General features: G+C 41.1%; 1 protein-coding gene across 1 annotated transcript; it reads left to right on the forward strand.

The window, feature by feature from the left end:
• Window positions 1-7460: 7460 nt before the first annotated feature.
• On the forward strand, window positions 7461-17229 carry GTF2A1L (general transcription factor IIA subunit 1 like). Its single transcript, XM_054629157.2, has 8 exons — window positions 7461-7568; window positions 7867-7990; window positions 9380-9435; window positions 10433-10526; window positions 11739-12334; window positions 13978-14250; window positions 15043-15132; window positions 17006-17229. Exons 1-8 carry the CDS (start codon window positions 7461-7463, stop codon window positions 17111-17113), a joined length of 1449 nt encoding a protein of 482 aa, XP_054485132.2. The 3' UTR covers window positions 17114-17229.
• The last annotated feature ends 980 nt before the right edge of the window (window positions 17230-18209 follow it).

The raw sequence follows: 18209 nt of genomic DNA on the forward strand, positions 1-18209 counted from the left end.
CAGGTGGCTGTGAGACTGATGGGGGGCACAGGGAAGGTTCCCCACCCGAGCAGGGCAGGGACAGGCCAGGCAGGGGGCCTGCCGGTTTTTGGCATCCTTTTTCTATCTCTCTCGAGGTCGGGACTGAAGGCATTTGAGACGATAGTTCGTGTTCAGACTCAGGTGTTTATTATTTCTTATCAGTGTTACAGTCTCACAGCAGTGAGTTCTGCAGTCTTTCATTAGCAAGGCACAAAATGGCTAACTATCTCTTGTTACAAGGTCTTTTAAGGCTAAACTATCCAATTAAGAGATGGCACCTAAATTATTTTCACTTGTAGCCCAATAACTAATCCCTCGAACTCCGCGCTGCGGATTTTTCTGTCCAATTACAAAATACCAGCCAAACCCATGAAGAAGGAGGAAGAAGAAGTTAAAGAAGAAAAACCTGTCTCTGCCCTAAAACCTCCATCTTGCTTCATATTTATTACTATATTCTAAAACCTCAAACCCTATGTTTTCCACCCTGTGATATTACACATTTCTAACCAACTGCACACCTGTAATCCCAGTGCTATCAATCGATTTTGGAAGCTTGCTCCACAGCCTCAGGTCAAATGCAGTGCTCTCCTGGGAGTCAGAGCCTGTCTGTACAGAAAGTCTAAAATTCTCAGTATCCAGAACTCCAAGAGGAGCCCTGCTTTGATACAGTGCATCCTAAATCCTGCCACTGTGCACCACGCAGAACTTGCAGGGCCTGGAGCATCCCTGTTTCATACCTGCACCGCTCTCGGCAGTGCTGACCTGTCCTCAGGACAGTCTTGCTCATGCCATGAAAATGACAAGGTTCAATGCTGTAAGGAATGCAATGAAAACATCAAACAAAACCCAGCTGTGAAGAAGGGAGGATTTAAAGCAAGAATTTAGACATTAGCCTGGTGATATCCAGAGGTGAGCTACCACTGTAACCTTCTTGGACTGCCATCTGGGAAGGGACCATCATGTGTCATCTGCAGCATGGAGCAGATGGCACTGTCTAAATGGAAGTAATGACACCAGGATTTAGATGAGACTCCATCTGAAATGGAGGGAACCAACCACTGCCTGAACAGAAACAGGAAAAGGCTTTTTTAGCCCATGTAAATCCATTACTGAATATCTTTGATGCTAATTATGTGATTGTAATGTCAAAATGAGAGTGCAAAAAATCCGCTCCGGGTAGGTCTACTCAAAAGTGGAGCTGGGGGTGAAAAGAAAAAAAAACCAAAAATGGAAAGGTGTGTACAGTTGTGTATTAGGACAGCAGGAGCCCCTCCTTGTTTTCTCAGAAAAGGAAGCTCAGGAATATGACCTTTAGCAAATACTGGGGTCCTCATATAAATGCTTCCCACAGCCAGTGTGACAGTGAAGGTTGCTCTCCATACATCTGAGTTATTCTTTAGCAGAGTTAAATTGGTATTAATGAGGCAGTAAGAAGGACAGCCTGACTGCTTAGCTGTGCTTCAGCCTGTCTCTCAAAGTCACTTGCTGGGTGATTTTAGTGGTTGCTTGGTGCTGCAAATTTCACTGCTGCTGCAAAGGCCTGATGCAGTCACTCAGCTTTATTCCTCTTGAAATTACCAAATCCAAACTTAGGCAGAGCAAACTGGCCTTGACCAAAACATGCTGCTCTGCTCTTATTTAACTTCACACTAGAACTGCTGGACTTCTGCAATCATCTGCTCAGCAATGAACTTCCATCAGCCAATTCAAATAAGGAGAAATGATGTTTCTGGCATTTATTCTCCCATTGCACCCTGCCTCTGTGTGGTTCTGCACCCCCTAGAAGCTAATCCCTCCCCACTGGAGCCAGGGAGCAAGGAGCAGATGAGTGGCAATTACAGATAGGTGAGGAAGGGGTGAGATTTCATCCACTGATCAAGAAGGGTAAAACCAGATGGCAAAGGCAAAGGACTTAAAGAGCCATGAAGGCAAAGACAATGAACAAAAGAGGAGGGAACTGGACTGTGGCTTTTCTTAGGATGCAGGTCAGGAGGCTGGGGTGTCACTGGGAAAAAATACACATCTGTACATCCTACCCAGGGCAAGAAAGCAGATAGCAAAGGAGGTGAGGGAACAGGGGCCGGGCACTGAGCCTGACATCAGCAGGAGTGTGACAAGAATAAGCACAGTGAAATGACCCCTCCCCACCCCAGGTGGCTGCTCTTTCCCTTTGAGGCTTTCTGTCCACATAAGGCATATGTATCAGGGTGAGTATTTAGGAGAGGAAAGGCTTGTTTCATCCTTAATTAGGTGTACTGATACTACACAAATCTTTGGGCTTATTGAGGAGCTGAGATATACAGTACCTTTCAGTATATTCAATCCATCAGACTGCCATTTTTATATAGCAGTTTGTACAGGTCAGAGCCCTTCATAAACCACCCAATGTCCTGAAAATTTGTCATTACATTGAATTAAGGGAGAGGTCGTTCTATAGCTCTGATAAAGTGGTTTAAATCAGGTAAAAGAAAAAGAGAGGCTCTTGAAGAAACAGGAGTCACACATGATAAATGAAAAAGGAAGAAATCACAAGTCCCAGTATTATCTGTCTCAGAACTCTGAGGGAAATGATGGAGCTTGTAACAAAATCATGCTGTTAATAAAATTGATTATGAGGCTGGAGTGCCATATATCTATGAGTCAACAGCTGAAAACAAAGGCAACACATTAGAGGATATCTTTAAAATGAAATTACACCTCTGCTCATGTCATGTTATCTCCATGAGGACTGCCTGGATTCTGCAACCAGTTCCTCCTAAGAATGATTGCCTTTACTTGGAAAGAAAAGGCAAGATGGTGTTTGTATAATATGCCCTGAGAAAGAATTGTGCAGCCCTGCAGCTGTGTGGCTGTGTTCTTCTCCAGCAGCAATGCTGGATTTAAACAGGAGAGGGCATTCATGACCAAGCATCTGAGTGTGCTGAGGGTTCTCTGTTTCTTAGAGGGAAGACATTTGAAAATGGTAACTTTTTTTTTTTAATGATTAATAAAGGCTTATCATCCAAAAATAAATCTTCTCTAGACATCGTGTACCAAAAGGAGTATAAATAATTACAAATTAAAATCTGTCTAGTAAACGAATGTTTGAGGTGCCCTTAAGCAGCACTATTCCAAAGGCAGACAAAACCCCAGAAAAATCAGGAGGGTTTGAACAGCATGTTAATATTTTCTTTTCTAAAACTCTGCTGAGCCCTTAAAGAGACTACAATGGGGAGAGCTGGACTGGAAGCTGAACCAAGACTAATGAAACCCTGATGCTGTTCCTGGGTGCCATCTGTGAGCTTGGGCAAGATTTTTGGTGGGTCTGTGCCTCAGTTTCTTCTCTTAAAAGTGGGATTAAATGTTAAAAACTTCCATAAGCATGAAAATGACAACACTGTTGGCAGGACATGGATAGTAGGTTAAGCTCACCACATCAAAGCTAGCCAGTCAGTATGAGTAATGCTAGTCACAGATATTTTTATATTTTTCCCCTTGTTCAGAAATGACTGAATTTTTCTGTGCATACCAGGCTTTCTCATGGTGTTCAGCTGAGAGTGCTTGGATGAAAAGATACCTTCCCTAGGAATTTGTAAAAGAAATTATATAAGGTGTGTTGCTAGGCCACAGATGAAAACAGAAGTGTCTTGGTTAGCAGGAAGTGCCCTCTGCATCCTCCCTGTGCAGCTGGGAAAGCTGTATTCCCATTCCTACTTTATCCCCAGTAATATCTGTGTACTATGAGTAGGTTTATCTGCTGTCCCAGCTTGAAGGGAGCTGACATGACCTAGTGACAGGCCCTTTGTTATTCACAATCCAGATGGTATCATTTAGAACAGATGGGGGATGCCCACAGTGCCTTGTGGGAATGCAAATACAGACACATGCTGTCCACCTCAAGTAAGGATAATCTGCTTTGGTCTGCAAATTTTCCTGTGGACATAGGCAAAGCCACCTGACCACCATCTGAGAGAGCTGAGCAGTCCTTTGGTACCAAACTCCCCAGCTCTCCTTCTTTTGGAAGTTAGGTGTATAAACTGCTCTGATTCTAAGGCACTGTGTAAACCCTGAGATAAACATAGGGGGGTAGAAAGCAGAGAGCTCATTTCTGAATGCTCTCCCTGCACTTGCACCTTTCTGGAAGCCCTGAACAGCGTGCTGGCACGGCGATGGCTCTGGGCCAGGGCTGGCTGCCTGATGAGGAGGTGGCAGCCAGCTGCAGGATCCCCATCTGCGACCTTCAGGGCCCAGCAAGAGCCTCAAGGCTGCAGCTCCTTCCTGCTATCTCTGCTGACATGACAGGAAAAAAGTCAGGAGAAGAATAAGGACACTTCTGGTATGCACTGGCCCAGGCAGTTTCAAATGAGCACTGTGCTTTAGGAAAAAATATGGTTTATTATTTAAGTTATTCTGTAAGCAAAGCAACATGGCTTGCCTTTTCCTCACAATGATGGAGGGCATAGAGAACAGCTGAATATGCAACTGCTGTTTAATTCAAGACTTAAGCAGTGTCATTAAACATATTTTCTTGCAGAGAAAAATTACTTCAACAGCAAATTGCATTTGTCTCACTTGTGAAAACACAGCTTATTAAGGGTGTTGCTTCTTCTATTTTGTAGGTGTTAGTCTGGCTATTTAATTAAGGGTCTGACAGTATTTTCATTAAAATATTTTCATTTTTCAGGATGTGTAAGCCTTAAAAATTAAAGCTTAATGGGTGAGTCTCCTTTTCACAAGCCAAACAGCAGTGCAACGACATAGCTACCTAAAAAATGAAAAACAAAGGAAAATGAAACGAAAAATAGATTATATTTCTAGGTTCTCAGAAGCCTCAGGGCAACACCGACCAAAGGTGCATAAAGACCTAAGTATATATTCTCCTGCACATATGAGATTAATGAACATTTTTCCAGATTAGTAACTGCTAAATTAGTAGATCTCTGCATTAACATATGAACAGATTGCTGCAAATGTAAGCAATAATTGAGTAGTTGTACCAGATTGCTGCTGCTTAACTGAAACGCTTAGCTTCAGCTCTCCCCGTTTAGGAGGTAATCACGACTTCAGGGTTTATTAAAGCAAAAACGACACGCATTAGCAGCCAGCTCTCCTAGGTGCATTCCCACCCCAGTGGGAATAATAAATCCTGTGCTCACAGGCTGATGCTCCAGGCTGCACCTTGGAGCCCAGACCGCACAGTGGCGGCTCACCCTGAGTTTTAGGGTCTGGCTTTAACATGATGTGCCCCAGAGCTGGCGGGGTTTGGGGTGTGTGGGGAAATAGGAGCCCTGAGGGCCGGCGGGGTTTGGGGTGTGTGAGGTGGACAGGAGAGCTGAGGGCCGGCGGGGTTTGGGGTGTGTGGGGAAATAGGAGCCCTGAGGGCCGGCAGGGTTTGGGGTGTGTGAGGTGGACAGGAGAGCTGAGGGCCGGCAGGGTTTGGGGTGTGTGGGGAAATAGGAGCCCTGAGGGCCGGCGGGGCAGGGCCCGGGCGGGGCCGGCCGCGTCCTCCTGGCAACGGCGCCTTAAAGGCGGGCGGGGGCTGCGGCGGCGGCTGGTGCTGCCATGGCTCACGGTAGCCCCGTGGTGAGTGCCTAGGCTAGGCTCAGTTAGGCTAGGCTCAGTTAGGCTAGGCTTAGTAAGGCTAGGCTAGGCTAGGCTAGGCTAGGCTAGCGGGGTCTGGCCGCTCCTCCTTGCAGGACCCTGGGGATGAAGAAGTCGCCTCCCAGCCTGGCCAGGAGCCGCTGCCCGTTTGCTGGCGCGGGAAGCCCAAGGACGACGTCGAAAGCCTTTTTTTTTAAAAAAAAAAAGAACAAACCCACAAACTTTTACATTTCTCTTCTGTTGAAAATGTCCGTTTGTGGGCAAAAGCGTTGTGGCAAGGGTTGGCCCTGGGTAGCTGCGGGGTGGGAGGGACGCTGGGCAGGCCGGCGGTGCGGAGGCCTTTGTGCCGTGACGGGGTCTGGCCGCTGCCGCCTCTCTCTTCCTGGGGCTCCCCCAGGGACGGGAACCCCTCGGGGAGGGAGCCGTGGTGGCTTTGCTGGAATGGATCTGCATGAGCTCCTCCTGCCACCCCACTGCACACGAGTAAAACCGGAGTTGGACGGTTCCCACTCTGGATGGCCTGGTTCTGGCGAAGGAGTCTAAAGGAATATTAAGCTGGAGTACAATAGCGTCTGTGCTGTAACCATTTTTCTCTAATTTGCAAGCATGTGGTGTTTGAATTTTTCAGTTGCTGTGTGCAGTTTTTATATAGCACAATAAATATTTGTACTCACTGTAGCTTGGCAATCCTGGGGAGAGGAATAGGCCCGTTGAAAGATTTACATTTAGATTCTCTTCTGGATTAGCAGTGAAGGCAGAGCATTTGACATATGGGCTGATCAGCAGCTTTTAGTGTAGAGGTACAAAAGGAAATTTTTTTTTTCCCTCTTCATCTTTCTAGTATCCTGAAAAAGTGCTGGGGAACTCTTTGGAGGTTGATAACCCCTGATAAGAAATCACACATGAGTATGTTTTTAAAGTAGTTATGTTGGTTGCTTTTTTCCAGAAAGTGTAACATGTTAGTTCTTAATATCTTCTTTTCTTTGAAAAGAAATTGTTTGTCATCTGCACTTCAGAACAACTTTGGATAAGTAAAATATTAATTTGATATTAAAAAAAATATATTATTAATCTAGAATCTTGTAAGATTTCCTAAAATATCTCAGCTTCATTTTTCACCTTGTGTAGGCTATTCTGGCTAATGAGAGTCAAGATTAATAAGCTTTAAATTGATAAAGGCTCATTATCTTACATTTGCATTGGAGTGTAGAAATCTCGAAGCTCGTGTGTATCTGCTGTCCAGGAATGACTGGAGGATTGTGATTTAATCACTGACATCATGGGTGGAAGAAGGAATAAAATGTTCTGTTGGACTCCTATTGTAATGTAAGATGAATGATCTGTATTGATAAAAGTAGTGTTCAGATTTCCACAGTTAGGTTACTATGCAGCATCAGACTGTTTCCACAAAGAAAACACCAAAAAAATCTCAATTGCTTTTTGTGGGTTCCTCACATTCAGCTTCTGATGGAATGGTTTATTTTTAATAGCTTGTATTATTGGTTGACCCTTAGATTAGGAGCAATGATTCCAGTATGACACAATGGGGTTAGACAGGCATGTTTGAAAATACAGCACAGCAATGGTTTTTGAATGTTTCTAGGATTTTTTAAGCATTTACAAAATTATTGGTAGCCTAAACAATAATTTGAGGCTCAAATCCAGTACTTTTTTTAGAGTGTTAAATTTAAAAGAATGAGTGGACTTGCAGACCTTTGCATTTGTCATTCAGTTTATGAAACTGATCTGTTCACGCTGTTCAGTTTGTAACAGCAGTTTATGAGGTGAGATTAGACTTTGTGCTATCTTTTCAAATGACTTAATGCTCATCTTAAGTTGAAAATATTTATTTTTTCCTAATGCAGCCTGAGCTATACAAGTCCATCATTGAAGATGTGATTGAAGGTGTGCGGGAGCTCTTTGCAGAGGAGGGTGTAGAGGAGCAGGTTCTGAAAGACTTGAAGCAGGTTTGTTGGCTCCCCTTGCATTAATAGCAGTTGTGTTTATGTTTTTCTTTTGAGATGATGGACCTGTCCATTTCTTTGCCCTCCAAAACATGCAAACTTTGCCCTGGCTTGAGTTACAAGTGTCCTGCCAGTGGTGTGGGGGGCTGCTGGGAGTTGAAATTGGTTAGTTTTTGCTGCCCTATTTGTTAGATACAATCAGTCAATTTACTCTTGGAAAAGCTGGGAATACCTGATTATCTTTTTTGATGCAGTTTGTTTTAAAAGCTGATGCTTGTTGACCTTAATAATCTTGCTGCAGCTTTGGGAAACGAAGGTGACACAGTCTAGAGCAACAGAAGGCTTCTTCAAACACAGCCACTGTTCTCCACGGTTCAGTCTGCAGCTGCCACACAGCTCTCACAGCCTTTTGCAGACTTCAGCAGGTCAGATGTTGTTGGACACAGTACATGCAATTTAAGAATATCTCATTGATTTAGGGATATTTTTGGAAGACTTGAAATACCCTTGGTTTGTGTATATATCTTATGCATATATCTAGCTTGATGTGGAACAGTAATTATTTGAAAGCAGAATTTGACCAGTAAATGATGAATTAAACTTTAATAAATGAATAGGATTCTCTCTACATGCTTTTCATCAGCTGCTCATTTCCAGTGGCAAAACAAGCAGAGAGTTTTAGCCTCCTTGTCTGCAGTCCTCCAAGTCTGAAGGGCTTGTAGCACTCCAGTTGCAAATTTACCTGCAGGGTTAAGCTCCTGCTTCCCCTGTTAATGTGTGTCCTGATGTGCAGAGGTTTTATGGCTCGTTTGTGCCATGCAGTTCTGCTGTCAGGTTGGGGCTTAATCTCCTTCTCAATTTGTTGAAATGTAATCCCTTGCTCAAACAGAAGAGAGGAAGGCTTTTTAGTTTATCTTTCAGTTAGTTTTTCTAAAAGCAGCATTCCTGTTGCAGCGGAGTACTTGACTTTCACACAGTCTCTGACATCAGGACCTATTCTTCTTAATAGAGTCCAGCTGACCACTGTGGTATTGTTGTGGCAGAGTGTAGTACTCAGCTGAGACTTATCCCAAAGTGAGAGGCTGTTAGCACCTTTGCCCATGAAGGACAAACCCCATATGAGATGATTTAATGAAAATCTGTGTTGTAGTGTATTTCAAGCTTGGGCAGGCATTCTTTATCAGTGGGGTTCTTCACTTTTTTTTCCTTTTTTTTTTCCCCTTCCTTTCTTGTGTTTGTTTGGTTGTTTTTCTTTACAGTCTTCCTAGTTGAACGAACCATTTTTGGAGGCAGGTGTTTTATTAGTTCCATGTGACTAAAGGGAATGTACTTTTGTGTTTGCAGGCTATTGGAGCTTTTATATTTAATGAGCCTTTCCTTCTTACTCTTAAGTTTTTAAAGGGCAATAATATGGCCAAGCAGTGTGAGTAAATCTATTTATTTCTAAAAAGGGGATTTGAATTGCCCCATGGCTAGAGATTTTCAAATTAGTTAAGGCTATCGAAATTGCTTGCTTCTAAAAGCCCAGGAAAGTTTTCCCTTTGCCCTTTTTTCTTCCATGGAATTCAGTATTGGGTGCTGTTGAAAATCTTATCCTACTCTTCCTACTTTTAGCATCATTGGTTTTGCTCTGCTGTGAAAAAACTACTTGCATGTTTTCCTCAAGTTGACAAGGCAATACTTGTGCTCACTAATGAGGATGAACTGAAGTTAGATTGCTTTCGTTTCACCCATGTTTGCTGTAAATTATTGAATGATAACTGTATCCAAGAAATTAATGTTTTTTGTAAAGTGGCTTTTTTATTTTTTTACAGCTTCTTATGTCATCCAAGCTGGCAGAGGTTTTCAGCATTTCACAGCAGCAAAACTGGTATGTAGCTGTAGTGATGTTTTACTTCAGTTTTGATTATGTTGGACTCCTAACTTTTTAAAATTGTTTTCCAATTATTAATAGACTTCAGGAGGGAGAGTTGTAACACTGCTGCTTCTGTTGGAGCAATGAAAAAGGATGGGCTGTACCAACTGGTTCTACAAGAAGTGAAGCCAGAAATGTTGGAAAGATACAGCTGCCTGTATTTAGCCCATAGGATGAAAGTGTAGTGGAAATGGCACAGCTACATATACTTTTAAAAGAAAAAAAATTTATTACTGGTTGTTAAAATAGTGCATGGCTGGGAAATACTACCACTAGGGGAGCTGGGAGCAGCATTATCTGTGAGGTGTAGAAATCATCCAGAAGGAAAATGAGTGTTTTTATAGTTGACAAGTTTGGAACTCTGGGCATAGCAAAATTTCTTTGGGGAGCAGCCACTGATTGCCAGAGCTTGATGAACTTACTGAGTGCCTCCTGAGCCTCAAGCTAAGTAGCTTGTCAAGTTGAAATATAATATTGGGAAGATGTTTGTGCAATATGTGCGTTTCCTGATTGAAAAGTTGGATTTCCTCAGAAGAGCTAGATTTAATGGGAGGTGTATATCCAGCTCTTTGCTTCCCAGGAAGAAAAGAGACTATGAAGTGACTTCATAGGCCTAGGCAAGAAACCTGTGCTGTGTGGAGTAATGCATAAACTTAGGTAAAAGTGACTTTGAGTAGAAAAACACCTTTCTGGATGGTGGGTACTTGCAGGGATTATGGAAAAAGTTGCCTTAACAAAAAGAGGGAGTGTGATACCTGGAAAGCAGGAAACACCTGGGGCAAGCTGTTACTCTGTCGGTGCAGAATACTCTTCATCTGTCTAAACCTCAGAAGCTTGATGCAGCTTTCCAGTGAAGATGACCACAGAGGGGCCCTCACTCCTGTTTCCCATGGATACTCCAGGTGTGGCACTCCGTGCCCTGTCCTGCCTAAGCCCAGCTCTTGTGTTGCAGGGGCCCCCACGAGTGGGTGTGACTCTTGCTCTCCCTTCGTGTGTTGCTTACCCTTTGCAGATGCCAGCTGGAGTGATGCTGCAGCCAGCACCAGGTAAGGGTAACAGGGGGATTAGTCAAACCTTGCAGTGCCCTGGGGATGTGGCAAGGCAGTCTGAGGGACAGTAGATGAAACAGATGAGAAGTGTAGGGTAGAGGCAGTTACCCTTCTCTTTGTACTTTGTTTTTGTAGTGGCTGTGTGGGGGAAGGAACTGCAATGATTAGTTGGTGTGTCAGTTTTACAGCTCTTAACAAGTGCTTTCCTTTGTTAGCCCAGACGAAGGTATCTCCTTCTCCCTGTCTCTCTGGGGCAATCTTCTGTGCTTTCAAAAAGCTAAAAGCACTGTGGTGCTTCAGAGACAAAATTGATTTCTTATTCAAATAAAAGCCAACTATCTGTTAACCTTTTTGATCCCATTCTTTTGGTGATAACACTGCCTGTACTGCTTGTACTGCTTTGGTGTGATCAGTGGAAGGCTTAGTTCAGTCATTGACTCTTCTCTCAAACAGCTGTTCTTTGATGAAAACTGACATCTCTAGTTATCTGTTTCAGGTATAATTCCTGATGTCATGAGACCTGTAGACTGGTACCAGTGATTCTGTCTGTGTGAGCATGTGTGTATGGGGAGAAGAAAAGGCAAATATGGAACTTGGCTCTGGCATCTCAATTCTAACACTGATAGTAAAAACTTTAAGCATTCAGTATTTGGACTGGTTTTCTTCAGAAAAGATACATAAATTAGGGGTTGTTTGGTTTTTTTTAAAACTAAAATTAGTTTTAGGTATTAGGTATTCTCTCTAAAAAACTTAAAGTTTTTTTAGGCAGAGAAAATACCTAAATGTCCTTAAAGGCATGTACTTGCCCTGTAGCTATGGAATAGTTTACTGTTTCATTTTGTATTCCTTAGTTTCTGGAATGACATGGGAAAAATGAAAACCCAGGGTATTTATTTATTTATTTAAAATCCAGTATGTAGTTAAATTATTGAACTTACTGTCACAGGGTACTGTGTAGGCCAGACCCAAAAAGAGGTGTTAAACATGATGGACTGGCTGGAAGCCATGATTCAGAAAGCTTCTGAATGCCTGATTTTCAAGGGTTGGAATTGTGCTTGAGGAAAGTTTTGCTTTGCAAATGTCCTTTTTCTCATAGTGTGTCCTGGTGTTTGCTCTTGTTTTTAGTGGTCTTGTTTTTAGACAGGTCAGTGGCCTGGATGAGCCTGTAGTTTCACCTGCTGAAGCAGTTTTAAACTCTTCTCTCTGCAGGGCAGCTTTACAAGGTGAATGTGCCTGTTGTGGTCACACAGGCCTCAGGAGATGGAAGCATTCTCCACTACCCTGTGCAGCAGATGTTTCATCCCCTTGGGCAAGCTTCAGTTCTGCAGGCCAGCCTTGCCAGTGTCACACAGCTGAATGCATCTGCTGCCCATGCAGCTGGTGAAACACTGCAGCCCCAGGAGGCTGCTCTCCAACAGGCTGTGCTGTTTAAACCGAGCTATGTGGAAAAACAACACCTGGAGAACTCTGCTACCTTGGTCCAGCAGCCTTCTGTGAGTCTGCAGGAATATGAAATTAATGCAGTGTTGAATCAGTGCAGTGAATCCACAGAAAAATTCCAGCATGACAACCTTCACACGGCTGTGTTTACTCCAGAATGCTCTGAAGGACTTTTTATTGATGAATCCTTGGCAAGCAGCTCAAGCAGTGTCCTGCTGGATGTGGAGGGGCAGCTGGACATGGAGCATCCGGAGCTGCTGCAGCAGCAGGTGTCTGATGATATCATTGACCTGATTATTGCAGGGGAAAGTTTGGATGAAAATGCATTTCTAAAGGATCAGGGCAGCATGGCTCCATCTGACAAGGTAAGGCCTTTTGTTTCTCAGCTAATGAAAATACATCTGTTAGAGGAGGTTGTTTGAACACATTTCTAAGTGACAACTAGCACCTCTAAATGAGAAGAACAAAAGTTATTTTGATTTTATGGTTCAATCTTAAGCTTGTTTAGAATAGCAGTAGCTGACTGCTTGTTTTTACATTAAGAATTTGTCAAAACTACTGTGATTGATGAGAATATCAATTTAAAAATATGGAAAAATGTAATGGATAGATAGAATGTATTAGACTTACTGATTACTTTTGGGGTTTTTTTGTGACTAAGCAGACATGAAAGACTCCTTGAGAACTTCCATATCATTCTGGCATGATCTGCATATGGATACTGGTCAATTGTGGGCAAAGTGCTTTTGCAGGATCAGCTGGGATTAATTTTATCTTATAATGTGTGAAGAGTATTAAAGATGTATTGAGAATGCATTCAGGATGAAAAGTCAAATTTGATAAGTGAAAATCTCCTTGAAGAAAATATATTTCCTTGGGGAAAAAGTCCTGGATAAACTAGAACTCAGCTAGAGCTGTGTGGGAAACTTGAGTGATTTTAATTAACAAGCCTCTTTCCTGACCTCATCTAATTTTAGTGCCAGAAATGATTTGCAGATGTTTGAAGTTCAGGCTGGCTTGGTGACTTTGAGTTGTAGTGCTCATATGTGATTGAGACAAATTTATTAAATGCAAATTTAATGCCAGCAATGCCAAATGTCTGTAAATAGAAAGTGTAATGTTGCTCGTCTGAACTCTGATGGCAGCATGATGAAGGCTGTCTGTAGTGAGAATGGGAGGTCAAAACAAAGTGTTCCTTTCCTGAACTAGGGAGTGTGTATGGATGGGAATTAAGTGCTACAATAAAGATTTAATGAGAAACTGAAGATGGCTGAAACCTTAAAGCCCTTTTATGCTCCTGTGAATGCTCTGTTTAGGAATTCTGTCACTTTTATGAACAGCAACTTGAGTTACTGAAATATTTACTGTCTCTACCAGCTTTTTATATCTTATTTAAACAAAGCATTTTGAATGAGTTGAGGGAGAAGGATCAGTTCCTCTTGACTTTTATTTCAAAAATGAAGAATTCTATTTTGGGGGTGGAGGAGTAGCTTCCTTTTTTGTTTTTATGGGAGGATTATTTTTTGCAATAGAAATTCTAAGTGTCCACTTGATTGCCTTTGTTTTAGAGTTGTTTGAGTACAAAGGTGTTTAGAGAAAAGGGTAAGAAATTTTTTTTTTCTGTATTGCTGAGGAATATTTGACCTGGGTCCCGTTTAAGTTAGATGCAATGCCATATTTACAAATGTACTCAGGCTTGACAAGCAGTAGGACCTGCAACTCCCATACTAGTGCCCCTTGCTTGTTGATACATTAAACACAAACCTCAGGCTGTGTGCTGAGCACGAGGGACCTGCAAGTCCCATACTAGTGCCCCTCGCTTGTTGATACATTAAACACAAACCTCAGGCTGTGTGCTGAGCACGGGGGAACCTGCAACTCCCGTACTAGTGCCCCTCGCTTGTTGATACATTAAACACAAACCTCAGGCTGTGCTGAGCATGGGGGTGTTGACTCACGAGCTGTCCCTGGTCTCTTTCACCGCTGTCCCACGGAACCCACGGAGCAGGCGGAATCCGATTCGCCGCTGGAGAAAGATCTCTGCAGTGACATTGAAGGCATAAGTCAGCTCGATGGCACCGGGGATGTTTCTTCTAAGGAACAAATACCACATACCAAAGATAAAGAAGAGAATGAATTCATTGGCTTTATTGATTCAGAGGATCTAAGAGTTCTGGATGATGAGGAAGACTATGATGAAGAATGTGACAGTTCTTCAGACATAGAGTCCAGCGGCAGTGATGGGGACAATGAAGACCTCCAGATAGACATAGTTGAGGAGGTAATTTACTTTTAAGCCTTTAGAAGCACATAACAATATTAGATCTCTCAACTGTTGAATTGTTGGACCTAGAACAGTTCCTGGTTAGTTTGGTGCAGGGCATGCACAGTGAAGTTACAAACCTCTGGAGATAGGAGGTACTGCAGAGAAATTACTTGAAAGCTCATTATGAGGAGTATGGACAAATGAAAGAACTGTTGGAAAGTCATTTGGTTATTGGATGAATTAAAATACTTAGCTATCAGAATTAAAGTTTTCTTGTAAAACCCTGGTCTCAGTGGAATGGAGCTTTTGACTTAAGATATTATTTAAAGAATTAGATTTAAATAAGATCAGGATACAAATCTAGGTTTCCTTTCCTTCTGAAGGACCACAGGGGATTAGAGAAAAATGTGATACAAGAACTTTGTTCTCTGTTTAATGCCCTGTGTTTCTTTTAATGCCCTGTTAATGCCCTAGGTTTTCCTTTTTCTTAAAGATATGCAATTTTGTATCCTATGGGTTTGTTCACAAGAGCATCAACTTGTAGCATTTGGACTTCACATAAATACAACTTCATCAGTATTTCAGTCACTGCTTTATCACTTAGCAGTTTTGCTTTTTTGACCTGTGTTTTTATTCAGGGTGTTTTATGCAAACATGTAAAAGGTACTTGTAAATGAGGTTGGTGCAATGTGGATTTCACAGGTCTTCATTTTTGCAATGGTAACTTTATTGTTCTGGGAATGTTTAATTCCAAGTATATTCAATGCTATTCTGAAAGGGTGTATAAAACAGAATTTTAATCTCTAGGACCCCTTAAACTCTGGTGATGATGTCAGTGAGCAGGACATTGCAGACTTGTTTGACACTGACAATGTGATCGTTTGTCAGTATGAAAAGGTACAGTAATACACTTTTATCTTTGTTCTTTAATCATCCTAAATAATACCTGCAGCAAATCCATCTCTGCTCTCCTGTCAGTGCCTTCTGAAGAAACTCTAATGCTGTAATGGAGTGTTTAAATGATGTGTTTAGCTGACAATAGTCTGAAGACTTTCCTACTGTTTTCTGAAAAGAGGATAATCATAATGGGCTATTAAAGGAAAAGGGAACAAGAAGTCTGGCAAAATTATGATTTGTAAAGATGCAAAAGCTTGTTTATTTCCTTAACTTTCAAGTAAGATCAACATCTCTGTTGATCATACATCTCTGTGGATGTATGTAGGCATATTCAGCTGTGAATTAAGGCTTTTATAAAGGATAACAGAAAGAGAGGTGTATGTATGTTCTTTTCCTTTTTTTTCTGTCGTTATAGTGCTCACTGAGAGATTTTCCTAACAGAATTTTGTTGTGTCTGAGAAACAAAGTAGCTGTTAAGTGCCTTATTGTCCACCTTCATTTTAATGTTTAAAATTCAACTTTACTTTGAGCTCCTGAAGATCAAATTAAATCCTTTTAGCTATTGTATGGTTTTGGATGCTTGCATGTCAGTAATTTAAAAGAGGAAAAAAGGGCATATTTTAAAGGAAATATGGAAAAATGTGTCTGTAGATTGTGCCTTGACTTTTTTTAATATTCTTTCATAAGTTCTTAGAGAGAACTTTTTGTGTGTCTAACTATGCCTGTCTTAATGCTTGTGGTTTAGGAAATGGAGAGGTGGTAAGAAAATTGTCTTCATAAAACTGTGACAGATTGACCTTTCTTGAGACCAGTTATTTTGGGAAGTTACAGGGATATGTGTAGAAAATGCCTCTGAAATGAAGCTATTGGTGTCTGTATTGCAGTGAAAGGTACACCAAGTGTTGCAGCCTCAGAACTCAGACATTACAGTTGCCATAGGTAGTGCATACTGTTATCTAGAGCAAGTTTTGTCTGAAATAAGCTGAAAAATTGCCTAAAAATCTAACAGAAACTACTAGGAAGGTCAGCACTGGGCATGCCTTACAGGAAATTTAATATCAGATGTTATTAGAAATTGAGAGTTACAGAAACTGGGGGAAGATGTTGGTAACTTTCCCCTTTGCAATACAGATTTAATGAAACGTGTAGGCTCAGTAGAAAGTAGATAAAACCAGTTATGTTCTAAGTTTCCTTGTTAACTTTAAAACAATGTTGTTGATAAAATTGCTGTCCTGTTTCTTTTCTTTCTGGAATTTGAAACTGATACTGAGAATTCAAGGAATTTTCTAGGGATATTTAAAATTCCTTCTTTTAGTATTAAACAAAACTTTCTGGAGTATGGATCTCTTTGCAGGCATTTTAAAAGAAACAGAATATGCAAATTCTTTCTTACTTAAAAAAAAAAAGCAATATTTGCTTTTAAGTCAAGTTTTGATGTTTTTAGCCTGTTCCTAACACCTCTGTGCCTGCAACATTGCATTGCCATGTGGGAAGGAAAACATTGCATTTTAGTTAAGCTACACTGGTTTGCAAGATGTGCTGTGTTTTGGGATTGCCCTGTTACTGTTCTCTTGTCCTGCTGGAGTTGAGCTGTCATGGGTAACACTTTTTAGGGGGAAGTTGTGGGATTGGAGTGTGGGACAGGATGGGATGAGATTCAGGAGGTTTCTCTCTTGGGGGGCAGGGAGTTCTTTATAAACAATTGAAGTATAATGCTTCCATTGAGTATTCCATTGAATATTTTGGGTCATAACTATTTTAAAATAAAAACCAAGTGTGTAAAACTGGTTGTGCTTACATCTTGTTGTTTTTTTAATGACTGGTCTAATTTATATTTGTGATTTCATTAATTTTGATTATTATTTTTCATCAGATACATCGAACTAAGAACAAATGGAAGTTCTACTTAAAAGATGGAGTGATGTCCATTGAGGGTAAAGACCATGTTTTTGCAAAAGCCACTGGAGATGCAGAGTGGTGAGGCTTCACTCCAGTCAGTCCTTGAAGGCTGTGGCATTATTTCCTTATAAGCCTTCTGTAAAACAGCTGGACTTTCTATTGTTGTGCCATTAAAAAAAAAACCAACAAAAAAACTGAAAAAAACCCAAACCAACAAATCTGTGATGAAAAAACATGCAAAATCTGTGTTGTTAATTTGTGGTGTTAATCTGTTTAATTTGTAAACTAAACCACTGTACTGTTAGCTACTCAGTTGTCTTTGCTGTTTTTTCTGATTATTTCATTTTTTCCAATGAAGAAGCATCATTGGAATGAGTAGCTTTAAAGTTTGAAGTGTTACATCTTTTTGTAATTCAAGAAGGTAAAGAAATACTAAGTAATTAGTAAAGAACTACTTATTGATTATAATCAAATAAGTTTTAGTTCTGTTATTTTTTCGCCAGTTCTTAAAAGCTGAGGTATGAAATATAAATTGAAATATAAAATCACACTGCTGTGTTACTCTTTTCAAAGACACTTGAGTTTAAAAAAAAGGCAATATCTATGCAAGTCTGTAACCTGTGGCTGTTTCAGCTGCACATTTCTCTTGATTTTTTTTTTTTTTTAGTTGCTTTGTGTTTTTTGGACTTAGTTTAAAGACATGCACTCTAGATGCAATAAGGGAAAGATCCTGGAGCTCTCAATATATGAGAATTATTATTGTTTATTCTATACTAGCTATGTCTACTGAGATGCAATGAGGAGTGTGATGCAACGTTAAAATGTGATTTATTTTCACTGTCAATGCAAAGTCATTTAAGTTTGCTACTGTACATCTCCACTTTGTTCTAGGACTACAGACCAGTAAGCTGTGAATGATACAATTTGTGCATAATAATAAAAGTGTCATCTCATATGCATTTCTAGCACAGAGTTGTTTTTGTGTTCCCTCAGTTTAAACTCTGCTTAGAGAAGTGGGTACAAGCCATGCATGTGGCAGTAGTTCATCCTACCATGAGATCTGCATTCCTCCCAACATCAACTTATTGTTAGTTCTTCTAGAAATAAAGGTCCCAGAAGAAGCTTTGGGCCCTTGTCTTTCAGAGCTGCAGCTTTTCCCTGGCTGGCTCCTGTTCCTT

The sequence above is a fragment of the Agelaius phoeniceus genome, chromosome 3, assembly GCF_051311805.1.
Source record: "Agelaius phoeniceus isolate bAgePho1 chromosome 3, bAgePho1.hap1, whole genome shotgun sequence".
Lineage (NCBI taxonomy): Eukaryota > Metazoa > Chordata > Aves > Passeriformes > Icteridae > Agelaius > Agelaius phoeniceus.